The following is a 22,241-nucleotide window of genomic DNA, read 5'->3' as shown; positions in this document are numbered from 1 at the left end:
TGTTAACTAATAGAACCTTATTGTAAAGTGTTACCCCTTCGTTTCTAGTATCGAGTTAGAAAAGCTTGTCACAATCTGAAAATGAAACACCAAAGCCCTAAGACATTTAAACATTTTGACAGGTCTTTCCACCTACCCATTTGTACAGAATGTGATGGTCTCGCGAAAACTGTAAACATAAAAACTTTGCGTTAACAATAGAACTAATTTGTGCATTTACTAATTATAACACTATGACCTAAGCCAATCCATCAAACCTGTCACGCAACTCACTAATCTCCATGCATTGCTTAAGGCAAGTAGGCGAGATGTTCCTGCATCTATCGGACTGCCACATTGCAACTGAAGTCAGAGCCAACCAGTGGGTGCGCGAGTGTTTCCAGAAAAAGCAAACAGACCCTCACTTCACAACACTAATAGCGTATCTCCTTACTTTTTCAAATGTCCACTTTCAGAATGGTCGAGCGAATCCGAATCATTTGGACGTCACAGAAAGAAGTTAAAAGCTGATGTCGCGTGAGCGCATCCTGCACCGCTCGCGCTGCTCCGCCATCTTCATCAGCCGGCCACTAGCGAATGCGCGAGAACAGCTGATAGGCGCGCGCTCCGACCGAGTGGGCGCGCGGAGAGGGTTCTTTAAAAACAGCCTGAAGTTCTGAGCTCCTCCATCCATGCACTATACAGTACCCCCCATATTACCTACTGAATACAAATGAAAAAGTGATACAGTAGATATAGCTAGCGGCAGTAGTGAAAGGGCAACATTTTTTCATATGCAAATATTTCGACATAGCAAGATGTTCTTGAGCAACATTAGGTCTAACGGTAACAGTTTTACAATAAAGTGCAATTGGTTAACATTAGTTAACGCATTAGGTATCATGAACAAACAATCAACAATAGGCTATATTGTTTACAGCATCTATTATTCTTTGATAATGTTAGTTAATAAAAATATTATTAGTTCATGTTAGTTTATAGTGCATTAACTAATGTTAACAAACACAACATTGGATTTTAAAAAATGTATCAGTATATGCAGGGATTAACATTAACGAAGATTAATAAATGCTGTAAAAGTATTGTTTATTGTCAATTCATATTAACTAATATAGATAACTAATGTTAACAAATGGAAACTTATTGTAAAGTCCTACTGGTCTAATTTATAACTTATGTAAAACAATTTGTTGCAGTACTGTAATAATATGTTATTATTATTATTATTAATATTATTTTACTACAAATAGGTCTACTATTCTTTCGCAGTTTAACAGTCATTAAAAAAAACTATTGATTTAATCACATTGAACTAAATTCAAACATAAACAAGTCTTTTGTCTAGCAATATACATATAATAATAATAATTTCAGAGATTCTCATTGACTTATTCTCATTTAAATCTGCAGCATTTAAAAAATATATATTAAAATATTAGATCAAACGACCTTTTCAACCTTTTGTAATTGCACACAATAACCTGATGGGTCAGGAAAATTATTCAGTGGATAATGACAAACATGGTTTGAAAACTGCTGTGGTGCTCTTTGTTGCTATTTTGTGTTTTGGGAGAAAATTTAATCTAAAGATCCTTTTACCCTGGGGGCTCTTTAGCCCTGTTGTAACCTACATATGACAACTATGCAGTATATTATGATGATGAAAAACAGTTACATTTTGCACAAATGTACACAATTTGCACTATGTATGTGTGTGTGTATGTATGTATATATATTCATATATGTGTATATGTGTATATATGTGTATATGTATGTGTGCATATGTATATGTATGTGTGCATGTGTATGTGTGTGTATTTATGTATATATATTCATATATGTGTATATACGTGTATATCTATGTGTGTATGTGTATGTGTGTGTGTGTGTGTGTGTGTGTATATGTATGTATATATATATATATATATATATATATATATATATATATATATATATATATATATATATATATATATATATATATATATATATATATATATATATGTGTGTGTGTATGTATATATATATATATATTCAATTATAATTATTTTTTAAAAGTCTTGTTGCTGTTTTTGTATTGTTGTGTACTGGAAGCTCCTGTCACCAAGACAAATTCCTTGTATGTGTAAGCATACTTGGCAATAAAGCCCATTCTGATTCTGATTCTGAATTACTCAGATCTAAATCAAGTCCATAACTGCAAATACAATAAACACAGATAAAAGTGAAAACAGTACTGCCTTTGCAAAAATAAACCATGGTAACCATTGTTTCCACCAAAATTCCATTGTTACTACAGTAATTGTCACTACAATAAAACTGTTGTCACTTACAGTAGTATTAGCCACCACAGTCATCACAAATAGAAATGAAACAAAACTACTCTAACTTTTTTTAAAGCATGTTTTGTAGGAGGACCCCCACTGATTTATTAAGGTTTTGCAGTAACAGTATCTATGGTAGTGTTTAAGCAGAAACTATGGTTGCCTATGGTTATCTTAACTATGGTTAAGTGAAATTGTAAGTATGTTTTGGTAATATCAGACAGATATTATATTAGGAAAATATCATTTAGCTTAATATGATTTAGCCTACTTATATTTGTGCCATAATAAGTTATTTTTAAATGTTGTCTTTGCAACATCAAAAGAGAACCAAATGGAGTCAATTGAACACTTCTCTTGCAATGGTAGAATAGGCCTTATTTAAATTATAATGACAATCAATTGCATATTTATTTTTTAAATTACAATAAAACACTGAAAAACAACACAATCACCAATGTCACAAGAAGAGGTCACTTTATTTTGGCACTTGTCACACATGAAAATATTCAAAGCATTTTTACAGGAAATCAAAGACTTAGTAATGATTGAGAACATCATAAACATACAAACAGATGTTTGCATGACAAACAACAGACATCCACCCCTCCCGACTCGGCCCCTTGTGGCCCTTGATGAAGAGTCCAAAGGCTCTGATGCAATGATTGGCCACTTTAAACAGTGTTCTTGGAGGCAAGTGTAGTTTACTTAGAAGAATGGCTTTTGAAGATCTAAACAGGCATCATCCAAAAACATAGAGAGAAATTAGTCTTCAGAGAGGAGGACCATTCTATACAGTACAGTTTCCATTTAATACATCTCCAGAATTGTACCTACTAGACCAACTGAAGCAAAAGAGAAGATGTGCTTTGAGATCTAAACCAAACCATTCCTGTTTCTTCAACATCCATTATGGAATGCATAGGCTTACTGGATTTTATAGCAATGGAATGGAAGGCATGGCTCAACAATACATGAACAATATATGCCTGGTAACTAATTTAGCGGGCAATATCAAATTATTAAAAGAATTTGTACAACAATTTGAATTAATAATAAAGCAGGCTGAATGTTGCTTTTAATATTAAGAGCTGGCTTTCAAACGTCATTTAAGATATTGCAGCAAATTGTGCCTGTGTTTAAGGAGTGATTCTGCAGATATTTGTTGTTAAAATCCACAGATATACTTTGTGATATTATGTACATAAAAATGGACATTCATATCCATACAAAAATATTAGCCAAAGAAATATACCTGACAAGACAAAAGACTTTGTCATCCTCACATCTGGGTTAAATTGTGTCATATTGCTTTTTCCTAGCAGTAATATTTTGCACAAATGGAATTAATCGCAAATAAGAAGTCAAATACAATAAATACTGGCCTTATGAATTTTTATGAATTTGGAACTCTTAATGCAGAATTTATACATTTTGATCCATGAACCTTAATCTTAATCACCAATAACTGAATAAGCTTACAATTTAAAGAGCCCATGTTACTTAAATTTTTCTCTCCAAGTGACAAAAAAAAAAAAAGAATCATTCTGTGCATGAATGTATCATTGAAATTATGTTCCATAGTTCCAGTGGAATTTGGGAAGAAACAGTGAATATAGAGATTAAAATGAGAAACAGAGATGGGACTGAAGAATGTTTTCTAAGCACAGCACAAAACAGATAGAGTAAAAAAACACAATATCGCCACCCACTGGATGAAAACACACAGTTCATAGAACAATGTACAGGAACAGTTAGAGATGCAACAAAATAAATGTCATAACACAAACAGTCAACAAAAATGCAATCATTGTTCAAACCTTGTCTTCGTTCCGACACATTAGCAATTAGAATTTCAAAGAAGGCCTCTTGATTTCACCTGTTCGATGGACGGAACCATCACAAATTGCCATTAAATATTTACACAATGACACATTGTAATAAATCACCATTACAAACTGAATAAAACAGACCATCAGAGATAAGTCACATTAGGCTATTTGCTATTATGATTCTAAAATGCCATCTAAGCCCTAAAACTTCTAATAAGACCGAGACGAAACAAAACAACATATTCTGAGACATTTATTTTCAAGAACTTTTTATGTTAATGTATCAGTTTTGATATGAACCATATGATTGAATGTCAATTTGAAGAGCTAAATATTATCAACCTAAAAAACAAAACTGTAACAGCATTATAGCATTGAACATATGACACATTTATAGAAGACTCGTGGCTTTAAAGATCACTTTAACTGTCAGCTATATAAAAAAAAAGCCTACATGATTTATGTGGACTTCGACTCTACTTGTCTAATCCACAACACTGAAAAAGTTTTGAAGTCAAGTTCAAGCCTTTGAGTAGTTGAACCCTAGAGGAATCAACATAATAAGAAATAAACCTGCCTTTGCAGAGCTTATGCTACCATGCAGAAGGCCTGGGTAGCTGCAATTGCTTTTGAATACAATACATACATTAACATGCACTGCAGCCTCTGGACAGCACTACAAACATTTTAAATGCACAATAGAATCACACACCGTCTTTTCCTGTAAAGTCACAATGTTCATTCTTACAAAGTCCTAAAAGAATGAAATCCTTCACAGAATCATTGTACTTTGCTTTTATACCCAGAGATTAAGGAAAGGCTCTAATCTCTAAATGCTAAAGACTACATAAAAGTGAATTGTACAGTTAAAATACAGAGCAGTTAAGATCCAGGACTATTGCAGAGAGCAGGGTGTTCAAAGCATAAAGCACTCTCATGCTCTTGTGTCTCCTTTTGTAGAGTCCTGTTTTTCAGAAGTGTGACAGGCGATTGGTTTTAGTGAGTGTGAGGTGGTTCAGTGTTGGAGAGGGGCGGTGCTATGTGTCACCTGTTCGATCCAGGGAAGGTAACGGCTGACCCGTGAATATACACCCGGGTAAGAGGGATCACCACAGCCGTGGCCCCAGGAAATGACTCCTGTGAGCACCCAGCGCCCTGCTTCGCCCTGACACACTAGCGGACCTCCGCTGTCACCCTGGCAGCTGTCAGCATGCTTTCGGAGGTCAGAGGTCATGCTGCCAGCACACAGCATGTCGTGGCTAGTGAAACGCTCGCCGTAACGCTTCTTACACTGCCATGAGGGCAGAAGAGGAACCCAAGCCTGGAGAAGAGTGCTCGGTTGCTCAGAGTCTGAAAAAAAGAGAGTGACAAAGATAATGTTTTGAGTTCTGACATGCACCGCTCCCAAATTGTAACTAAGCGTCGCATCAACACAGACCACAAATGCTGTGATTAGATGAGGTTTATTAGATGAAGAATATTTTCATCTTTGATCTGTAATATATTTATATATATATATGTAGCTTTGTTTATATTCTGTTAATGTTTCTCAAGCCAAAACGCGACAAAAGCCACATCTGTTTACAACTTATAAACTCTGTGCTTTCACGTCTTTATAATCGATATACACTTGTTGTGCACTTTATTAGGAACAGCTAATAAGCTCCTCTAAACACCTAATAAATTATTCATGCGATTATCTTATCAGCCAATCATGGCAGCAGCACAATGCATAAAATCATGCAGATACGGGTCAGGAGCTTCAATTAATGTTCACATCAACCATCAGAATGGGGAAAAAATGTGATCTCAGTGATTTGGACCGTGGCATGATTGTTGGTGCCAGATGGGCTGGTTTGTGTATTTCTGTAACTGTTGATCTCCTCGAATTTTCACACACAAGTCTCTAGAATTTACTCAGAATGGTGCCAAAAACAAAAAGCATCCAGTGAGGGGAGGTTCTGTGGACGGAAACGCCTTGTTGATGAGAGAGGTCAACAGAGAATGACCAGACTTGTTCGAGCTGACAGAAAGACTACAGTAACTCAGATAACCACTCTGTACAACTGTAGTACGCAGAATATCATCTCAGAATGCACAACACGTCGAACATTGAGGCAGATGGGCTACAACAGCAGAAGACCACGTCGGGCACTTTACTAGGACCATAGTGTTCCTAATAAAGTGCTCTGTGTGAGTGTATATGTATATATATATATATATATATATATATATATATATATATATATATATATATATATATATATATATACGCAAAAATAACTATAGCATGGTATGTACTGTTAATGTGATATAAAATGACACATTCCTTGACATACAATTTTTGTCAACTGCCCACCTCTACTACATCTAAACAAGTGCATATTGTGCCAATATTAGAATAGTCATCCATTACCAGTTACTCCCCAGCCGGTGATGACACAAGACGCAGGTCTCTTGCCCCACTTGCTGCCAGGCGCGGGCAGGCAGGCAGCATTAGTATGTGGGTTAAAGGCCACACACTTCCCCTCGGCGCCCTTCAGTCGAATCAGAGCCACATCATGCTCCCAGCTCTCTGTTCGGTACTTCCTGTGCACCTCTATGCGCTCTGGAGAGAGCACACGCTCAAAATCATCCTGCTCCCGTGTGTGATAATCCCCAAGTTTTACCACGTACCGTGAAGCATCAATTCCAAACCTGAAGAATTGAGACGTGACAGTGAAAATGTTCATTCTTTCATTCACATTTGAAGTAATGCTCTGTGATTTCCACTACAAAAGCTATTTCAAATATTTATTGCTACTTTAATTTTAATTGAATGTTATATTACTGTTTTTTTTGTTTGTTTGTTTGTTTGTTTGTTTCCTCATTACAGACAATATTGAACAGCTTTTGTAAATTTGTAAAGAGATTTCTAAATACTTTTATGATCACAATTAGGAGTTTACATCTTGGATAATTATAGTTTTCAAAATAGTTTTTCAATATATTTGTGCCAGAAGACATCTTAAACAGGTGGGTCACAAAACTGATAAATGCAATTAATAAAATGCAACCATATAATTACTCATATATATGAAAGCAAAACTAATATGTTTATACATTTTTAAAAGGGAGGAGAAAACACTTCTCATATCTTTTATTGTTGATCTCAAAGACCCCAATCAAACTCAATATTAAAAAAAAAGAAAAGAAAGAAAGAAAGAAGAAAAAAGAAAAGAAAAGTGTATTATGGTAAAATATGTTTTTGTTGCAGTGAATTATTGGCTGTCAAGACCATAAAATGATCAAAATTCAAGAGGCATCTAGAAACCAAACATAACTACAGTTAATAACATTAATAAATGTCAATTTGATTTTAAAGTTGAATTTTTAAAGGCATTTTTGTTTACTTTTGAACAAAAACAATGTTAATACTGTATTTGGAGACTTTATGAATTTAAATTGTACAGTACAATGTAAATCTGGTTCCTGATTCTTGAATCAAAACCAGTCAAGAACCACTGATCTGGAGGACATAAACAGATAAAACAATAGCTAATACCACTGTTGTCCAGCAGGTGTCTCTCTTACCGTTTGAAGCAGTGAGCTGCAGTGAGCAGCCAGCAGGAGTTGATGAGGGTGGCTCCACACAGAGGGTGATTCCCTTTAGACTGAGATCTGAGCCAGAGGGAGGCCTGCCAGGGCCATTCACCCCTGTGGGGTACACATATGCGCACGCGCACACGCACACACACACACACACACACACACACACACACACACACACACACACACACACACACATGTTGGTGCAGCTATCCTTATGAGGACTCTCCATAGACATATACAGGTGCATCTCAATAAATTAGAATGTCGTGGAAAAGTTCATTTATTTCAGTAATTCAACTCAAATTGTGAAACTCGTGTATTAAATAAATTCAATGCACACAGACTGAAGTAGTTTAAGTCTTTGGTTCTTTTAAAAGTGATGATTTTGGCTCACATTTAACAAAAACCCACCAATTCACTATCTCAAAAAATTAGAATATGGTGACATGCCAATCAGCTAATCAACTCAAAACACCTGCAAAGGTTTCCTGAGCCTTCAAAATGGTCTCTCAGTTTGGTTCACTAGGCTACACAATCATGGGGAAGACTGCTGATCTGACAGTTGTCCAGAAGACAATCACTGACACCCTTCACAAGGAGGGTAAGCCACAAACATTCATTGCCAAAGAAGCTGGCTGTTCACAGAGTGCTGTATCCAAGCACGTTAACAGAAAGTTGAGTGGCAGGAAAAAGTGTGGAAGAAAAAGATGCACAACCAACCGAGAGAACCGCAGCCTTACGATTGTCAAGCAAAATCGATTCAAGAATTTGGGTGAACTTCACAAGGAATGGACTGAGGCTGGGGTCAAGGCATCAAGAGCCACCACACACAGACATGTCAAGGAATTTGGCTACAGTTGTCGTATTCCTCTTGTTAAGCCACTCCTGAACCACAGACAATGTCAAAGGCGTCTTAACCTGGGCTAAGGAGAAGAAGAACTGGATTGTTGCCCAGTGTTCCAAAGTCCTCTTTTCAGATGAGCAAGTTTTGTATTTCATTTAGAAACCAAGGTCCTAGAGTCTGGAGGAAGGGTGGAGAAGCTCATAGCCCAAGTTGCTTGAAGTCCAGTGTTAAGTTTCCACATTCTGTGATGATTTGGTGTGTAATGTCATCTGCTGGTGTTGGTCCATTGTGTTTTTTGAAAACCAAAGTCACTGCACCCGTTTACCAAGAAATTATGGAGAACTTCATGCTTCCTTCTGCTGAAAGATGCTGATTTCATTTTCCAGCAGGATTTGGCACCTGCCCACACTGCCAAAAGCACCAAAAGTTGGTTAAATGACCATGGTGTTGGTGTGCTTGACTGGCCAGCAAACTCACCAGACCTGAACCCCATAGAGAATCTATGAGGTATGTCAAGAGGAAAATGAGAAACAAGAGACCAAAAAATGCAGATGAGCTGAAGGCCACTGTCAAAGAAACCTGGGCTTCCATACCACCTCAGCAGTGCCACAAACTGATCACCTCCATGCCACGCCGAATTGAGGCAGTAATTAAAGCAAAAGGAGCCCCTACCAAGTATTGAGTACATATACAGTAAATGAACATACTTTCCAGAAGGCCAACAATTCACTAAAAATGTTTTTTTTATTGGTCTTGTGATGTATTCTAATTTTTTGAGATAGTGAATTGGTGGGTTTTTGTTAAATGTGAGCCAAAATCATCACAATTAAAAGAACCAAAGACTTAAACTACTTCAGTCTGTGTGCATTGAATTTATTTAATACACGAGTTTCACAATTTGAGTTGAATTACTGAAATAAATGAACTTTTCCACGACATTCTAATTTATTGAGATGCACCTGTACTGTACGAACTATAGATTCTATCCCCTAACCCTACCCCTAAACCTAACCCTCACAAAAAATGTTCTGCATTTTTACATTTTCAAAAAACATCGTTTAGTATGTTTTTTAAGCGATTTGAATTAGGGGGACACTAGAAATGTCCTCATAAACCACATATATATATCATAATACCCTTGTAATTACCAGTTTGTAACCTAAAAAAAATGTCCTCGTAAACCACCCAAACACAGTGGATGAGGTAGAGGAAAATACACTGTTATATTTTTCTTCTGTCGAAGAACGTTTTGGTCGAGAAAGGGCAACATGGGGAATGTCATCATATCAAAATAATGATAAACACCTTAAAAGCATAGTTCACCCAAAAATGAAAATTCTGTAAATATTTACTCACCCTCATGTCGTTTCAAGCCTGTATGACTTTCAGTCTGGAACACAAAAGGGGTAATTTATAGCAGAATCTCCAAGCTGCTCTTTTTCATAAAATGAAAGTGAGACATGACCATGGCTGTCAAGCAAGATTTTCAGTGAATAGCAACTTAAATTTCAGTCTGTTCCTCAAAAAAAAAAAAAAAAAAAAAAAAAAAAAGACCATATGTCTTCAGAAGACTTGGAATATAGCACATGAGTTGTATGGACTATTTTTATGATGCTTTTATGAAGTTTTTTTGTCGTTTCTGGAGCTTGACAACTCCTGGTTTCCGTCCACTTTCGTTATTTAGAAAAGAACAGGTTGCGGATAGTCTTCTAAACGTCCTTTTGTGTTCCAGGGAAGACAGAAAGTCATACAGGTTTGGAACAACAAGAGGGTGAGTACATGCTGACACAATTTTCATTTTTGGGTGGAATATCGCTTGAAATACTCTTAATTCAATTGCATAATTTAACTTGGAATAAAAAGCATTCCCACACCTTTTGACCAATGAATTACCATGAATTTTCCAGTCGTTTGTGATTATTTGATAATGATTTAAAAAAATTAATTCAGAGATTGCACTTTATAAAATTTCTACCCAATGAAATATTTTACAGCATAACTGGTCAATTTATATTATTTATATACAATTCCATAAATTTTAAAGATTTTATTAATTTCCAGGCCTGGAAATCACAGGGTTAAAATTCCCTGATATGAAATGCCTTTGCAAAAAAAGGAGAAGCAATCTATCTACAGGAGTCTGCAGTTGTGTGTAAGTGTGTTTATTTCATTGTTTTACTTTGTTGTAGAGTGGTATTTATTGCTAGACTTGTGCTGTTTGTTTACTGTCTTGAACTTGTGCTGTTTGTTTACTGTTTTGAACTCGCGTCGCTTAAACGTAGGTCGGTGTGTGTGTGCTATATTGTTTTGACTTGTCCCAGGTTATTCACTGCTAGATTTAGCATTGGTTGTCCAGTGTGTGTAAAACTATCATGGTTTTTAGTGTCTATAAACAGTGCTTCACTTGTTTTAGGGTATTTTTTATAGCTAAAGTGCAGCATAATTTATTTGCGGTGCACAGAAGTCGCGCTTGTCACCTCGCGCGTCCCTTAGTTTCTGTTGACCACGTGACTAGCTTTGTTGTGCTAAGTAGCATTAAGGCGCATCCTGCTTTTTTCATTGAATGGCTCATTATCCTCGCGTATATATATTTGATTTGAATGCTGATGCGGAAGCGGCAGCGGAAGTGGTAGCCCTCGTGTAAAGCCCTCCTCGTGTGAAGACCTACTTGTGTAAAGACCAACGAGTCTACCTGTGCGAGTCCACCGAGCAAGGACATCGACAAGGCGCCGCTCAACATAGCACTTAAGTATCTTGTTATTGTGTCTCTTTTCTTATTTTCCTTCTATATACTAACATGTCTACTTCAAGAATAACACATGCCTTCAAGCACATCCCTGTTATCTGTTACAGACTGTTTACACGATATCGATGCAAGACCAAATGTAACCCACACAACCTATGGCCACTTTGCACCTCAGCACCTGCTCCACTCTCTTTCTCTGTGGGACTCTGGAACTGCCAGTCAGCTGTGAACAAAGCTGACTTCATTCCAGCCTTTGCCACACAGTCCATCCTCAGCATCCTGGCACTGACAGAAACATGGATACATCTAGAGGATACAGCAACACCTGCTGCTCTCTCCAACAACTTCTCCTTCTCTCACACCCCTCGACACTCATAGGGGTGGGGGAACAGGTTTGCTCATTCATAACAATTGGACCTTTTCACCACACTCTTCACTATGTAACAATACTAGTTTTGAATTCCCCCAGACCACTGAACTGAATACTCTCCTGGCCTCATTTGACTTGGAAAAACTACACACCACAGCAACTCACAGATCGGGCAACCAGCTGGACCTCATCTTTACACGTAACTGTACCAACTCAAATATTCTTGTTACTCCTTTACATGTCTCTGATCACTACTTTGTTCAATTCAACATGACCCTCCCATCTACATTAAAACAGACTCCACCTTTGGTTTCCTTTTGCCGTAACCTCCGTTCCCTTTCACCCTCTCGCCTTTCCACTGCTGTCTCTACCTCTCTTCCTACACAAAATGTATTTGCCCCGCTTAATATAAAAACTGCCACAAACACACTAAGCTCTACTTTAACAACCTGTCTAGACAACATCTGTCCTATCTCCTCTAGGCCAGCACGTGCTACACCGCCCAGCCCCTGGCTGTCTGACGTCCTTCATGAACATCGGACTGACCTCAGGGCAGCTGAGAGGAGATGGCGGAAATCTAAAGATCCAGCAGATCTAGGTAAATATCAGTCCCTGCTTGCAACTTTTTCAGATAACGTTAAATCTGCAAAAACCTCCTATTACCAGAACAAGATCAACAGCACCATAGACACTCGCAGCTTGTTTAGAACATTCAAAACACTTCTCTGCCCTCCCCCTCCACCACCAGACACATCACTGACAGCAGATGTCTTCGCTACATTTTTTACTAATAAGTTTACAACCATCAGCAATACATTGTCAAACACCTGTCTCCTGTATGCAACTCTTCTGTCTATATGTACTCTCCTCTGACTGACACTGAGGTCTCTAATCTCCTCCACTCCAACCACCCCACCACCTGTTCCCTTGACCCCATTCCTTCTCACCTTCTCCAGGCCATTTCTCCATCCATCCTACCTGCACTCACACACATAATTAACACATCTCTACTTACAGGCACTTTTCCCACTACATTTAAGCAGGCTTGAGTAACCCCGCTGCTGAAGAAACTTGCACTTAATCCCACACAAATGGAACACTACAGACCAGTCTCTCTCATCCCATTCATGGCAAAAACACTTGAAAGAGCAGTTTTCAATCAAATCTCTGACTATCTCTCACAGAACAAGCTGCTGGATGACAATCAGTCAGGCTTCAAAAGTGGACACTTCACCGAGACTGCCCTGCTGTCTGTCACTGAGTCCAGATCATCCGTCCACAGTCAACCATCAGATCTTACTCTCTACCCTCTCCTCGCTGGGCATCACAGGAACTGCGCTTGACTGGTTTAATTCCTATCTCCCAGGTAGGTCCTTCAAGGTAGCCTGGAGAGGTGAGGTATCCAAGCCACATCAGTTACTTACTGGGGTACCTCAGGGTTCAGTGCTTGGGCTACTTCTCTTCTCTATATACACAACATCACTGGGACCCATCATTCAGGTACATGGTTTCTCTTACCACTGCTATGCTGATGACATGCAACTCTACTTGACTTTCCAGCCTAACGACACCACAGTGACTGCTCGAATTTCTGCCTGCCTGGCAGACATCTCGGCCTGGATGAAGGAGCACCACCTGCAACTCAACCCAGCCAAGACTGAACTCCTTGTCTTTCCAGCCAACCCTGCTGTTGAACACAACATCACGGTGCAGCTGGGTGCAACTACAGCAACGCCTTCCAAATCGGTCAGAAATCTAGGGGTAACCATCGACAACAGACTAAATTTCACAGACCACATCTCAAAGACCGCAAGATCATGTAGATTTACACTCTACATTATCAGGAAGATAAGACCCTTCCTCTCTGAACATGCCACACAACTGCTTGTCCAGTCACTTGTCATAACTAGACTGGACTACTGTAACGCTCTCATTACAGGCCTCCCTGCATCTGCAATTAGACCCCTGCAAATGATCCAGAATGCAGCAGCACGTCTGGTCTTTAATGAACCAAAGAGAGCACATGTTACACCACTCCTTGTCTCTCTCCACTGGCTGCCGGTTGATGCACATATCAAATTCAAGGCTCTGATGCTGGCATACAGAACAGTCACTGGGTCTGCTCCAGCATACCTAAAATAATTTATGCAGAGCTACGCGCCCACTAGAAGCCTGCGGTCGGCTAAGGAACGTCGCCTTGTTGTACCAACACAAAGAGGCACCAAAACACTTTCCCGGACTTTCAGCTTCATCATACCACGTTGCTGGAACGACCTTCCCAACTCCATCAGTGAAGCTGACTCACTCTCTGTCTTCAAAAAACGACTAAAAACACATCTTTTCCATGAGCACTTAGCCAGTCATTGAAAAAAAAAATGAAAAGAAAAAAAAAAATTCCTGTTGCACTTTATTCTGTTTTGAATACTATTATGATGCTAGTGATACTTTGTAATACAGAACTTTTTCATACCACTGTCTCCTAAGATGATTCGCTTATGTTTTCCTCTTTTGTAAGTTGCTTTGGATAAAAGCGTCTGCCAAATGAATAAATGTAAATGTAACCTTTTTGAAAAATATGCACAAAACATGTTTTCTATAACTGATTGAACAGCAGTAAAATGTACAAGCCTACTTACCTGAGGGATTTGTATCCTCCTACAATCCTCTTGCTGCGTCTCTCAGCACCAGCTCTCAGACCGCAGGTGTGTGTACCCACCACTGCTATGTCAGCCTCTGACTCAGGCAAATAATCACACACAACACCTGCATCCTGTCCATGCTTACACACGTGGCTATCCTGTCCTTTAGAAGGGCACTCCCCAAGAAACGACTCCTTCCCAGTGCATCTCACATTGGACAGATGGATGGGCCCCTTCCCTGCTCCGAAATAACCCATTGGCCGTGTTTTGGACACCCCGCTGTGACAAACAAAATGTTTAAAGACTGTTCACCTTTATCTCTATTACATATCTATTTGCAAATTGTTCAGCAAGCCAGCAGGAATCAGCAAGAATTGACAATAAATACCCTTCTACAGTACTTATTAGGACATAAAATCAGGGTCAGAAATTAACCAGGGCTTAGGGTAAAATTGCGACAAAAGTAACAAAAAGGCCCATACTGTACCTTTAAAAATGTATTGCATCTGATTTTGATTTATGTTATCTAACATGTGAGTGTGAGTGAGTGTTGTTGAATGTGTACAGTAGCTAATATGAAATTGTTTTTAATGGGGAAAACCCCCCTTAAAGGAATATTCTGGGTTCAATGCAAGTTAAACTCAATCAACAGCATTTGTGGCTTAATTCTGATTTCCACAAAAAATTATTACAACTCATCCCTCCCTTTCTTTAAAAAAGCAAAGATCTGGGTTACAGCAAGACACACAATGGAAGTGAATGAGGGTTTTTTAGAGGGTTTAAAGGCAGAAATGTGAAGCTTATAATTTTATAAAAGCACACTGTCATGATCCTGCCATTTTGGTCTTGTTTTATTCTTGATTTGGCAGGATTGTGACAGTTTCCTCCACTCATCTCTCACATTGTCCATGTGCTTTTGTTTTCCTCCTTCCCTCATGTTTCCCACAGGTGTTGCTCAGCAGCACAATCAGCGTTGTCCTTTTTTCTTTTTTTTCTTTCTTCTTTTTTTTTAATTTCTCCCCAATTTTGGCATGCCCAATTCCCAATGTGCTCTAAGTCCTCATGGTGGTGTAGTGACTCGCCTCAATCCGGAGGACAAATCTCAGTTGCCTCCACATCTGAGACGTCAATCCGCACATATCATGTGGCTTGTTGAGTGCGTTACCGCGGAGACAACTCATCACACGCCCCACCAAGAGCCACATTATAGCGACCACGAGGAGGTTAACATTTACATTTATGCATTTGGTAGACACTTTTATCCAAAGCGACTTACAGTGTCCTGATTACAGGGACAATCCCCCTGGAGCAACTTGGAGTTAAGTGCCTTGCTCAGGGACACAATGGTGGTGGCTGTGGGGATTGAACCAACAACCTTCTGCTTACCAGTTCAGTGCTTTAGTCCACTACACCACCACAATTGGGTTAACCCAACGTGACTCTACCCACCCTAGCAACCGGGCCAATTGGTTGCTTAGAAAGCCCGACTGGAGTCACTCAGCACGCCCTGGATTCAAACTTGCAACTCCAGGTGTGGTAGCGTCTTAACTTGCTGAGCTACCCAGGTCCCCCTCGTTTTGTTTCTTTTTAATAAAACACCTTTCATTGCCATCCTGTGTCTTGGGTCCTACCTCAAATATTCCATGACAGAACAATCTGACCAACTTTGGACCCAGCAGAGGCATGAGGGGTGTTTTATTGAACCCATCTCCGGCCCTTGAGGAATCGGTCCCCAATGCCTCGCCCAGTTACCTGATCCCTTGGTCTGCTTTCAGCACGGTCATCCCATCGATGTCTTTGCTGAGGAATTGGCCTAGGCGGACTCCGGGCAGGGTATTGATGAGACCATCCCCAAGCAAATTTTTTTGGCAGGTCTGGACAACCCCATCAGTCCAGAGGAGCTGGGTTTGTTTTTTTTTTTCTCTCCATTTTTCCTTTTGGGATTTGGTGGACCACCTCTGCTTGTTGGCAGAGATGGATCATCTGCTGCGAGGGTGGAACACCAAATCCCAAAGTTCCCCTTTGTCGGTGTCTTTGGAGAGGCTCACCGAGCCCGTTATCATCCACCAGGAAACGGCCAAGTCAACGGCAGCTCCTTCGGGCACCTCTCGGGCTTCTCGACGCCGTCACCAGAGGAAGCATGCTGCCGACCACTTCCAGTGCTCACGGCCGTGGAGGTCATTCCTCTGTCACGGCCTATGCCCACGACCATGGAGGTCGTTCCCCTGTCACGGCCTGTGCCCATGGCCATGGAGATCGTTCCCCTGTCACGGCCTGTGCCCACGGCCACGGAGGTCGTTCCCTTGTCACGGCCTGTGCCCACGGCCACGAAGGTCATTCCCCTGTCACGGCCTGTGCCCACAGACATGGAGGTCGTTCCCCTGTCACGGCCTGTGCCCACGGCCATGGTTGGCAGAGATGGAAAGTCTGCTGTGAGGGTGGAACACCAAATCCAAAAGTTCCCCAAAATCGACGTGATTTTAGACAGTACAGAGCTGCATAATCTAAAGCGATAGTCCAGGCGATAATTTAAAATGTCTTCTAGCAGTGTTTACTGTGTTTTAATATCATTTTATTCATTATTTAAAGCCATGATGTTGTTTATTTTTTATTAATAGTCATAATTGTTCAGACTGAAAATTTATTTCAATTAATTGTTTTATTTCGAAGCATTTGGAGCAAATGGATGGCAAAAAAACCTATACATTTCAGGGTCCAAATATTGTCCAATTATAAAAACATTTATAATTTTGAGTTACGATGTTGTACTAGCCATATAAAAATGGATGCCTACCTGAACCCGAGCTGCCGGCAGACGACAGCGGCACTGACATCATTCCAGCCATGATCACAGATGCTGCCCCATTCTCCGTTCAATAATACCTCAACTCTACCCTCTTTCCTGTTGTCACTGCCTGCCAATCGCACCAGAGGTCCTACAACCAGACAAAAGCAAGCACAATTAATACTAATTACAATAGATCTTAGTACTGTAAAACTTTAAAAATAGCTGTGAAATGTGAAAAAAAAAAAAGAAAAAGTAACAAAAACAATTTAAGACATTAATTTTCTGTACACAAGCCTACTGTGATGTAACCAGTTTGAGGTAATGAATTGAAAGATAGTAATGATATAAGCAGCGTAATAAATGGCACATAACAAATTCAAGACATTTTGGCAAGATTGCAGACTGCAATTTATCTGGTTTCAGATTAAAGTAGCAAACCAATCCAGTTATATCTCTTCATGTTGAATATTGTGTTGTTAGTGAGAGAAACAGCCTCTGTTACTTGCAGTGTAGCTTAAACCACAACATGACATGTAAGCACATGATTGTAATGGTCAGTGAAAAGGCTGAACCTCAAAATAAAGATAGATTATTAGCAAGGACATCAGAAAATTGTGAAATGAAAAAAGGATTTAAGCCATCTTGAAGTCAATAGGAAATTTAAATGTACCCTATTACTTTTTAAATACACATTGCTCTTCTGATAAATAAAAGTAAGTTTCCCTCAACATTTCTTCATCAGTGAATGGCAGAGTTTCACTAAAATATATGTCAGATTATGGATTACTTAAAACAGGCACACAAATAGCATTTCAATGTTTTTAAGTATAAGCTTAGTTCACATTAATAACCATACTAACCACATCTCTGTCCTTTGCTTGAAAAAAAAAAAAAAATCTGCTATTCAGACAGATGGATTTATAAAGCTTCTGCTGCAATAATATATTTTGAAATGTCAAGGAACACATTAAACAACCAAAATAGATTTGAATTCCATCATTTAGTAATTACACATTCGCAGAAGATGCACAGATATTGCAAGCATAACATACACAATATAATCAAAGTGAGCATGGAAGTGCATGATATTTTGTGAATATAAGCATTATGTGGGGTTTCATATATTTATTTTTATTTCCATTGTAGAAAACTCCATGGACTGCACCTCAATGCATGCAGCAAAGCGTAAGACCCATTACAGTATAAATACAAATCAACCTGACTTTAACTGATCGTTAGAATTAGACTAGAGCAGTTCATTTGAGATAGAACAGGTATCTGGTCTCTCATTTTTAAAGCCAAAAAAGGACATTTTGTGGGTGAGTTTGTGGTTCTTATTCTTTTCTTTTTGTGCATCTAACTTATACAGTATGATACTGGGTAAGAAGTAAAAACATACCAAAGAACAAACGGCACACAATTCATTTCTGATTTGAACAGGTGAGTAAAACATTACAAAATATTTACAATAATAAAATAAGTAATTTACTAACAAAGTTACAAACAACCCTGGCATAAGTAAACAGGAACCTTAGCCAATCAGATACAAGTTCAGTCCATCTAGAGTATATGTATTTTAGTCATCCACATATGCCTTTTGCTGCATTATACTGTATTCAAATGTCTCTTGCTTCAGTCTATAGTTTGCAAATGTATTGCTTTTGAAGTTAAAATTAAGTATTGGACTGTTCTGTACACATATTTTTTGGGGGTACATTCAGACAGACAAAGCATCAATATATAAAATAATGTAAGTCAAAATGCTTGTTAAAATTGGTTTAAATCAGCAATTGATTCCCAACCAGGGGTACGTGCACCATTTTTGAAACTTTTGTATAGCTAAGACTAATTTAATAGCTAACATTTTATGTATCCTAAATGCATGCATTAAATAATATTTTCAATCTTTTGCATAATAAAATTACAGCGTGTTTGGAAATGACTCCCAATGTTTTTTTTTTTACTATGCTTTTTCTTTGTGTTCCTTAAACATCACTAGTCTACACTGCAAAAAATTATTTTCAAGACAAGTATTTTTGTCTTGTTTTCCAGTAAAAAATATCTAAGCATTCTTAAAACGTGATTTATTTACTTGACAAGCAAACTGGCATAAGATTTTAAGTCTTTTTTTGAGAGAAATCTAATAAAATTTAGTGAGATTTATGCTTAAAACGAGAAAAAACTGTTTGCCAATGGGGTAAGAAAAAGAAACTTAATTCAAGGGAAAACAAGTTTATTTTAGTTACCCCCATTGGCAGATTTTTTTTCTTGTTTTAAGTCTAAAGTTCACTAAATTTAGTCAGATTTCTCTTAAAACAAGACTTAATATATTATGCCAGTTTGCTTGTCAAGTGTAGGGCTTTACTGGTTGTTTAGATCAGTGTTACTATTAGAAATAATTAATAATTATTTCTGTAGTTATTAATCAATATTTAAATTAATTAATTGAATCTAACTCATTAAAACCTCATATGGGGCTCCAGTAAATGTAGTGTGCTACGTTTAGGAGCAAGTTTAGTTATTAGCAATAATTAATAATTATCAAAGATAATTATTAATTATTAAAATCAATAGAACATTGATGAGAATCAATGTTAGCTTTTTTAATCCTTTAAAATCAACCATTATCAAAGATAATCATTAATTGTTAACATCGATGAAACATTAATTAAAATTAACACTAGCTTATTGATCATTCAAATTCATTCAAAGATAATTATCAATTATCAAAAATCAATAGAATATTAATAAGGATTGACATTGACGGGGCACCACCCTGAAATCAGGGACTAATAACCAAATAGTAAAACAGTCTCAATATTAGATTGTTTTCTTAGGAAAATCGACATCCGAAAAATATCGATTTTCAGGAAAAAAAAAACAATGAATGAAGGTTTGAATCCGAGCACTGACATCCCGTCAGCATGACACAGGTGTATGCAAAACAAACCAAAACACTTCTCTTTGTAATATAAACAAAGTTTATTTATGCAGTAATATCAATTAATAATTAATACAATGCAGTCAATAAACTTCCGACTTACAACTACAAACTAAACAGTGATATGATTAGATATGGAAATAAAAATAATCCTATAACACATAAGGTGTGTGTGTGTGTGTGTGTGTGGGTGTGTGGTTAGTACGAGAGAGAGAGAGAGAGATGATTAAGTGACAGCCCTAAAGCCGATTTCGCGATAGTGGGAGAGAAAACAGCTGTCAGTTTATCACTCAGAGACGCGGTGGATGGCTCGTAAAAGTCCCGCGTTATTTGACTCTTTAATGGATGAACTCAGTTGCTGTCTCACCCGCGATGGCGAAATTGCACAACAATCCAATTTGGTTGGACCACAATACAGCAAAACAAATTTGTGATAATTAATACCCTGAGTATTAATAATGAGCGGACATGGCGGTCCGTAAACTGTACAAGCAAAAACCTTGAAACACAAGAATAACACACTATAATATTCTATCTCTGCCCAGACGTAAACCTCTTACTTGAATCGCATGAGGACACAGGTAGAATGTGTTTTCCTCCGTCCTTTAACTCTGACCCGTTTCCTTGAGGCTCGGGTGATGACGGGAGGCCGTTTCCTCGCTCTGTTGGCGGGCGGTACAGCTGTTGATTCTCGGCGGGCTGGCGGAGAACTCAGAAATGTCGACCTGATTGAAGATGGAAGAGAAATCTTTAGTCTCTTCACTTCTGTAGGCAAACGGATGAAGATGCGAATTGCTCGGCGGTCTCCTTCGGATCCGTTAGAGTGTTCGGTTGAACACAGAGTAATCTCAACTCGTCCAGTGAGATGGAGATTGTATGGCCACAGTTTCAGTTCGGACGTTACTTCCTTGTGCCACGAGGTTGCACCGGAGAGCAGCGAAGAGCTGCGTCCACACGCTGCAAACAAAGTCGCTGGAAGCAAATCACGAAAGCATTTCAGAGGTAATTCAACTCCTGATGATGTCATGTTTGAGGGACGTTCTGTTGTGTGCCTCATCCAATAGGAGTTGAGAGTTTGATCCTTTAGTGAGCAAGGCTTCATGGATTTGTAGTCTGTTTTGGACTCCCTTTGTTTGATTTTGGCGCGATTTTTATCAGTAAGATTTACGACTTGGAATGTGGGGGCTTGAGTTAGGTTTGTGTTAGGCCTGCCTTTGTCTTCTATCTGAATACATGAGGCCCAACACAAGTAAATAAATAATGTTTTAAGAATGTTTAGATTTTTTTTACAGGAAAACAAGACAAAATACGCAATTTTTTGCAGTGTAGTATTTCATCTCAAGCATGCTCTTCACTGACACTTTTGGCAACAGGTTTAACAAGTACACTAACATTTGAAAGAACTTTAATAGAGGCAAAATTGTTTGATGTGGTGGAAATGACACCACAACTGTGGCACAGAAATAATTTTCACACATTAAATATTGCAATGGTGGTAACGCTTTACAATAAGGTTCACATTAGTAGGTCTAAACAACATAAGTTAACATGAAATAACAATGAACAATACTTTTACAGCATTTATTAATCTTGGTTCATTCTAATTTCAAAATATATAATACATTTTTAAAATCAGAAGTTGTATATCTATTAGTTAATACACTATGAACTAACATGAACAAAATATGAACAACTGTATTTTAATTAACTAGCATTAAAGGGATAGTTCACCCAAAAATGAAAATTCAGTCATTGTTTACTCACCCCTGTGTTATTATAACTGTCTTTCTTTTTCTTAACACAAAGGGAGAAGTTGTGAAAACAATTGTGTGCTCAGTGATGTCATACAGTGGCTGTTTATGGTGACCACCTTTTCAAACTTCAAAAGGACACAAAAGTATAATTCAGAAGTCTAATAAATTATTCCATGAGACTCATGATTGTTGTGTAAGCATACGATAAGGTTTGGTGAGAAATAAACCAAAATCTATTGTATTATTTAAAATGTTCACTGACCGTTGATCTCCTGTGCACGTTCATGATAGGGCACAAGAGCAACAGTTCACACAGCCCCCTCGCGACATTAGGGTGTTTAAGCGAAAACCCGTTTGTTTATCTAAAAACAGGTGCACCACAGTGATAGCGACAACAAAATACAACAAAGCT

At 38.3% G+C, this 22,241-nt stretch overlaps 2 protein-coding genes across 6 annotated transcripts in view; both read right to left on the bottom strand.

The window, feature by feature from the left end:
- The window catches only part of ndst2b (N-deacetylase/N-sulfotransferase (heparan glucosaminyl) 2b), a 134,207-nt gene extending 133,567 nt beyond the window's left edge, over positions 1 to 640 (bottom strand). For 2 of the 5 annotated variants that reach the window (XM_051666636.1, XM_051666638.1), the window contains exon 1: positions 434 to 633. The gene's annotated coding sequence lies outside the window, so the exon portion shown is untranslated. Of the gene's footprint in view, positions 1 to 433 lie in introns of all 5 variants that reach the window. The other 3 variants (XR_007894232.1, XR_007894233.1, XM_051666639.1) reach the window with 3 other exon arrangements.
- Positions 641 to 2,796: 2,156 nt separating this feature from the next.
- LOC127422840 (neurotrypsin-like) overlaps positions 2,797 to 22,241 on the bottom strand; it is a 61,843-nt gene continuing 42,398 nt past the window's right edge. The window contains exons 10-14 of the mRNA XM_051666640.1: positions 17,141 to 17,282; positions 14,344 to 14,625; positions 7,730 to 7,852; positions 6,573 to 6,853; positions 2,797 to 5,506 (exon numbers count right to left, since the gene is read on the bottom strand). Coding sequence (XP_051522600.1) covers positions 5,172 to 5,506; positions 6,573 to 6,853; positions 7,730 to 7,852; positions 14,344 to 14,625; positions 17,141 to 17,282 — 1,163 coding nt within the window. The 3' untranslated portion in view covers positions 2,797 to 5,171. The remainder of the gene's footprint in view (positions 5,507 to 6,572; positions 6,854 to 7,729; positions 7,853 to 14,343; positions 14,626 to 17,140; positions 17,283 to 22,241) is intronic.

This window comes from Myxocyprinus asiaticus, chromosome 32 (genome assembly GCF_019703515.2).
Source record: "Myxocyprinus asiaticus isolate MX2 ecotype Aquarium Trade chromosome 32, UBuf_Myxa_2, whole genome shotgun sequence".
Taxonomy (NCBI): domain Eukaryota; kingdom Metazoa; phylum Chordata; class Actinopteri; order Cypriniformes; family Catostomidae; genus Myxocyprinus; species Myxocyprinus asiaticus.
Note: the sequence above shows the minus strand (reverse complement) of the source record. Positions and strands in the feature narration are given on the sequence as shown.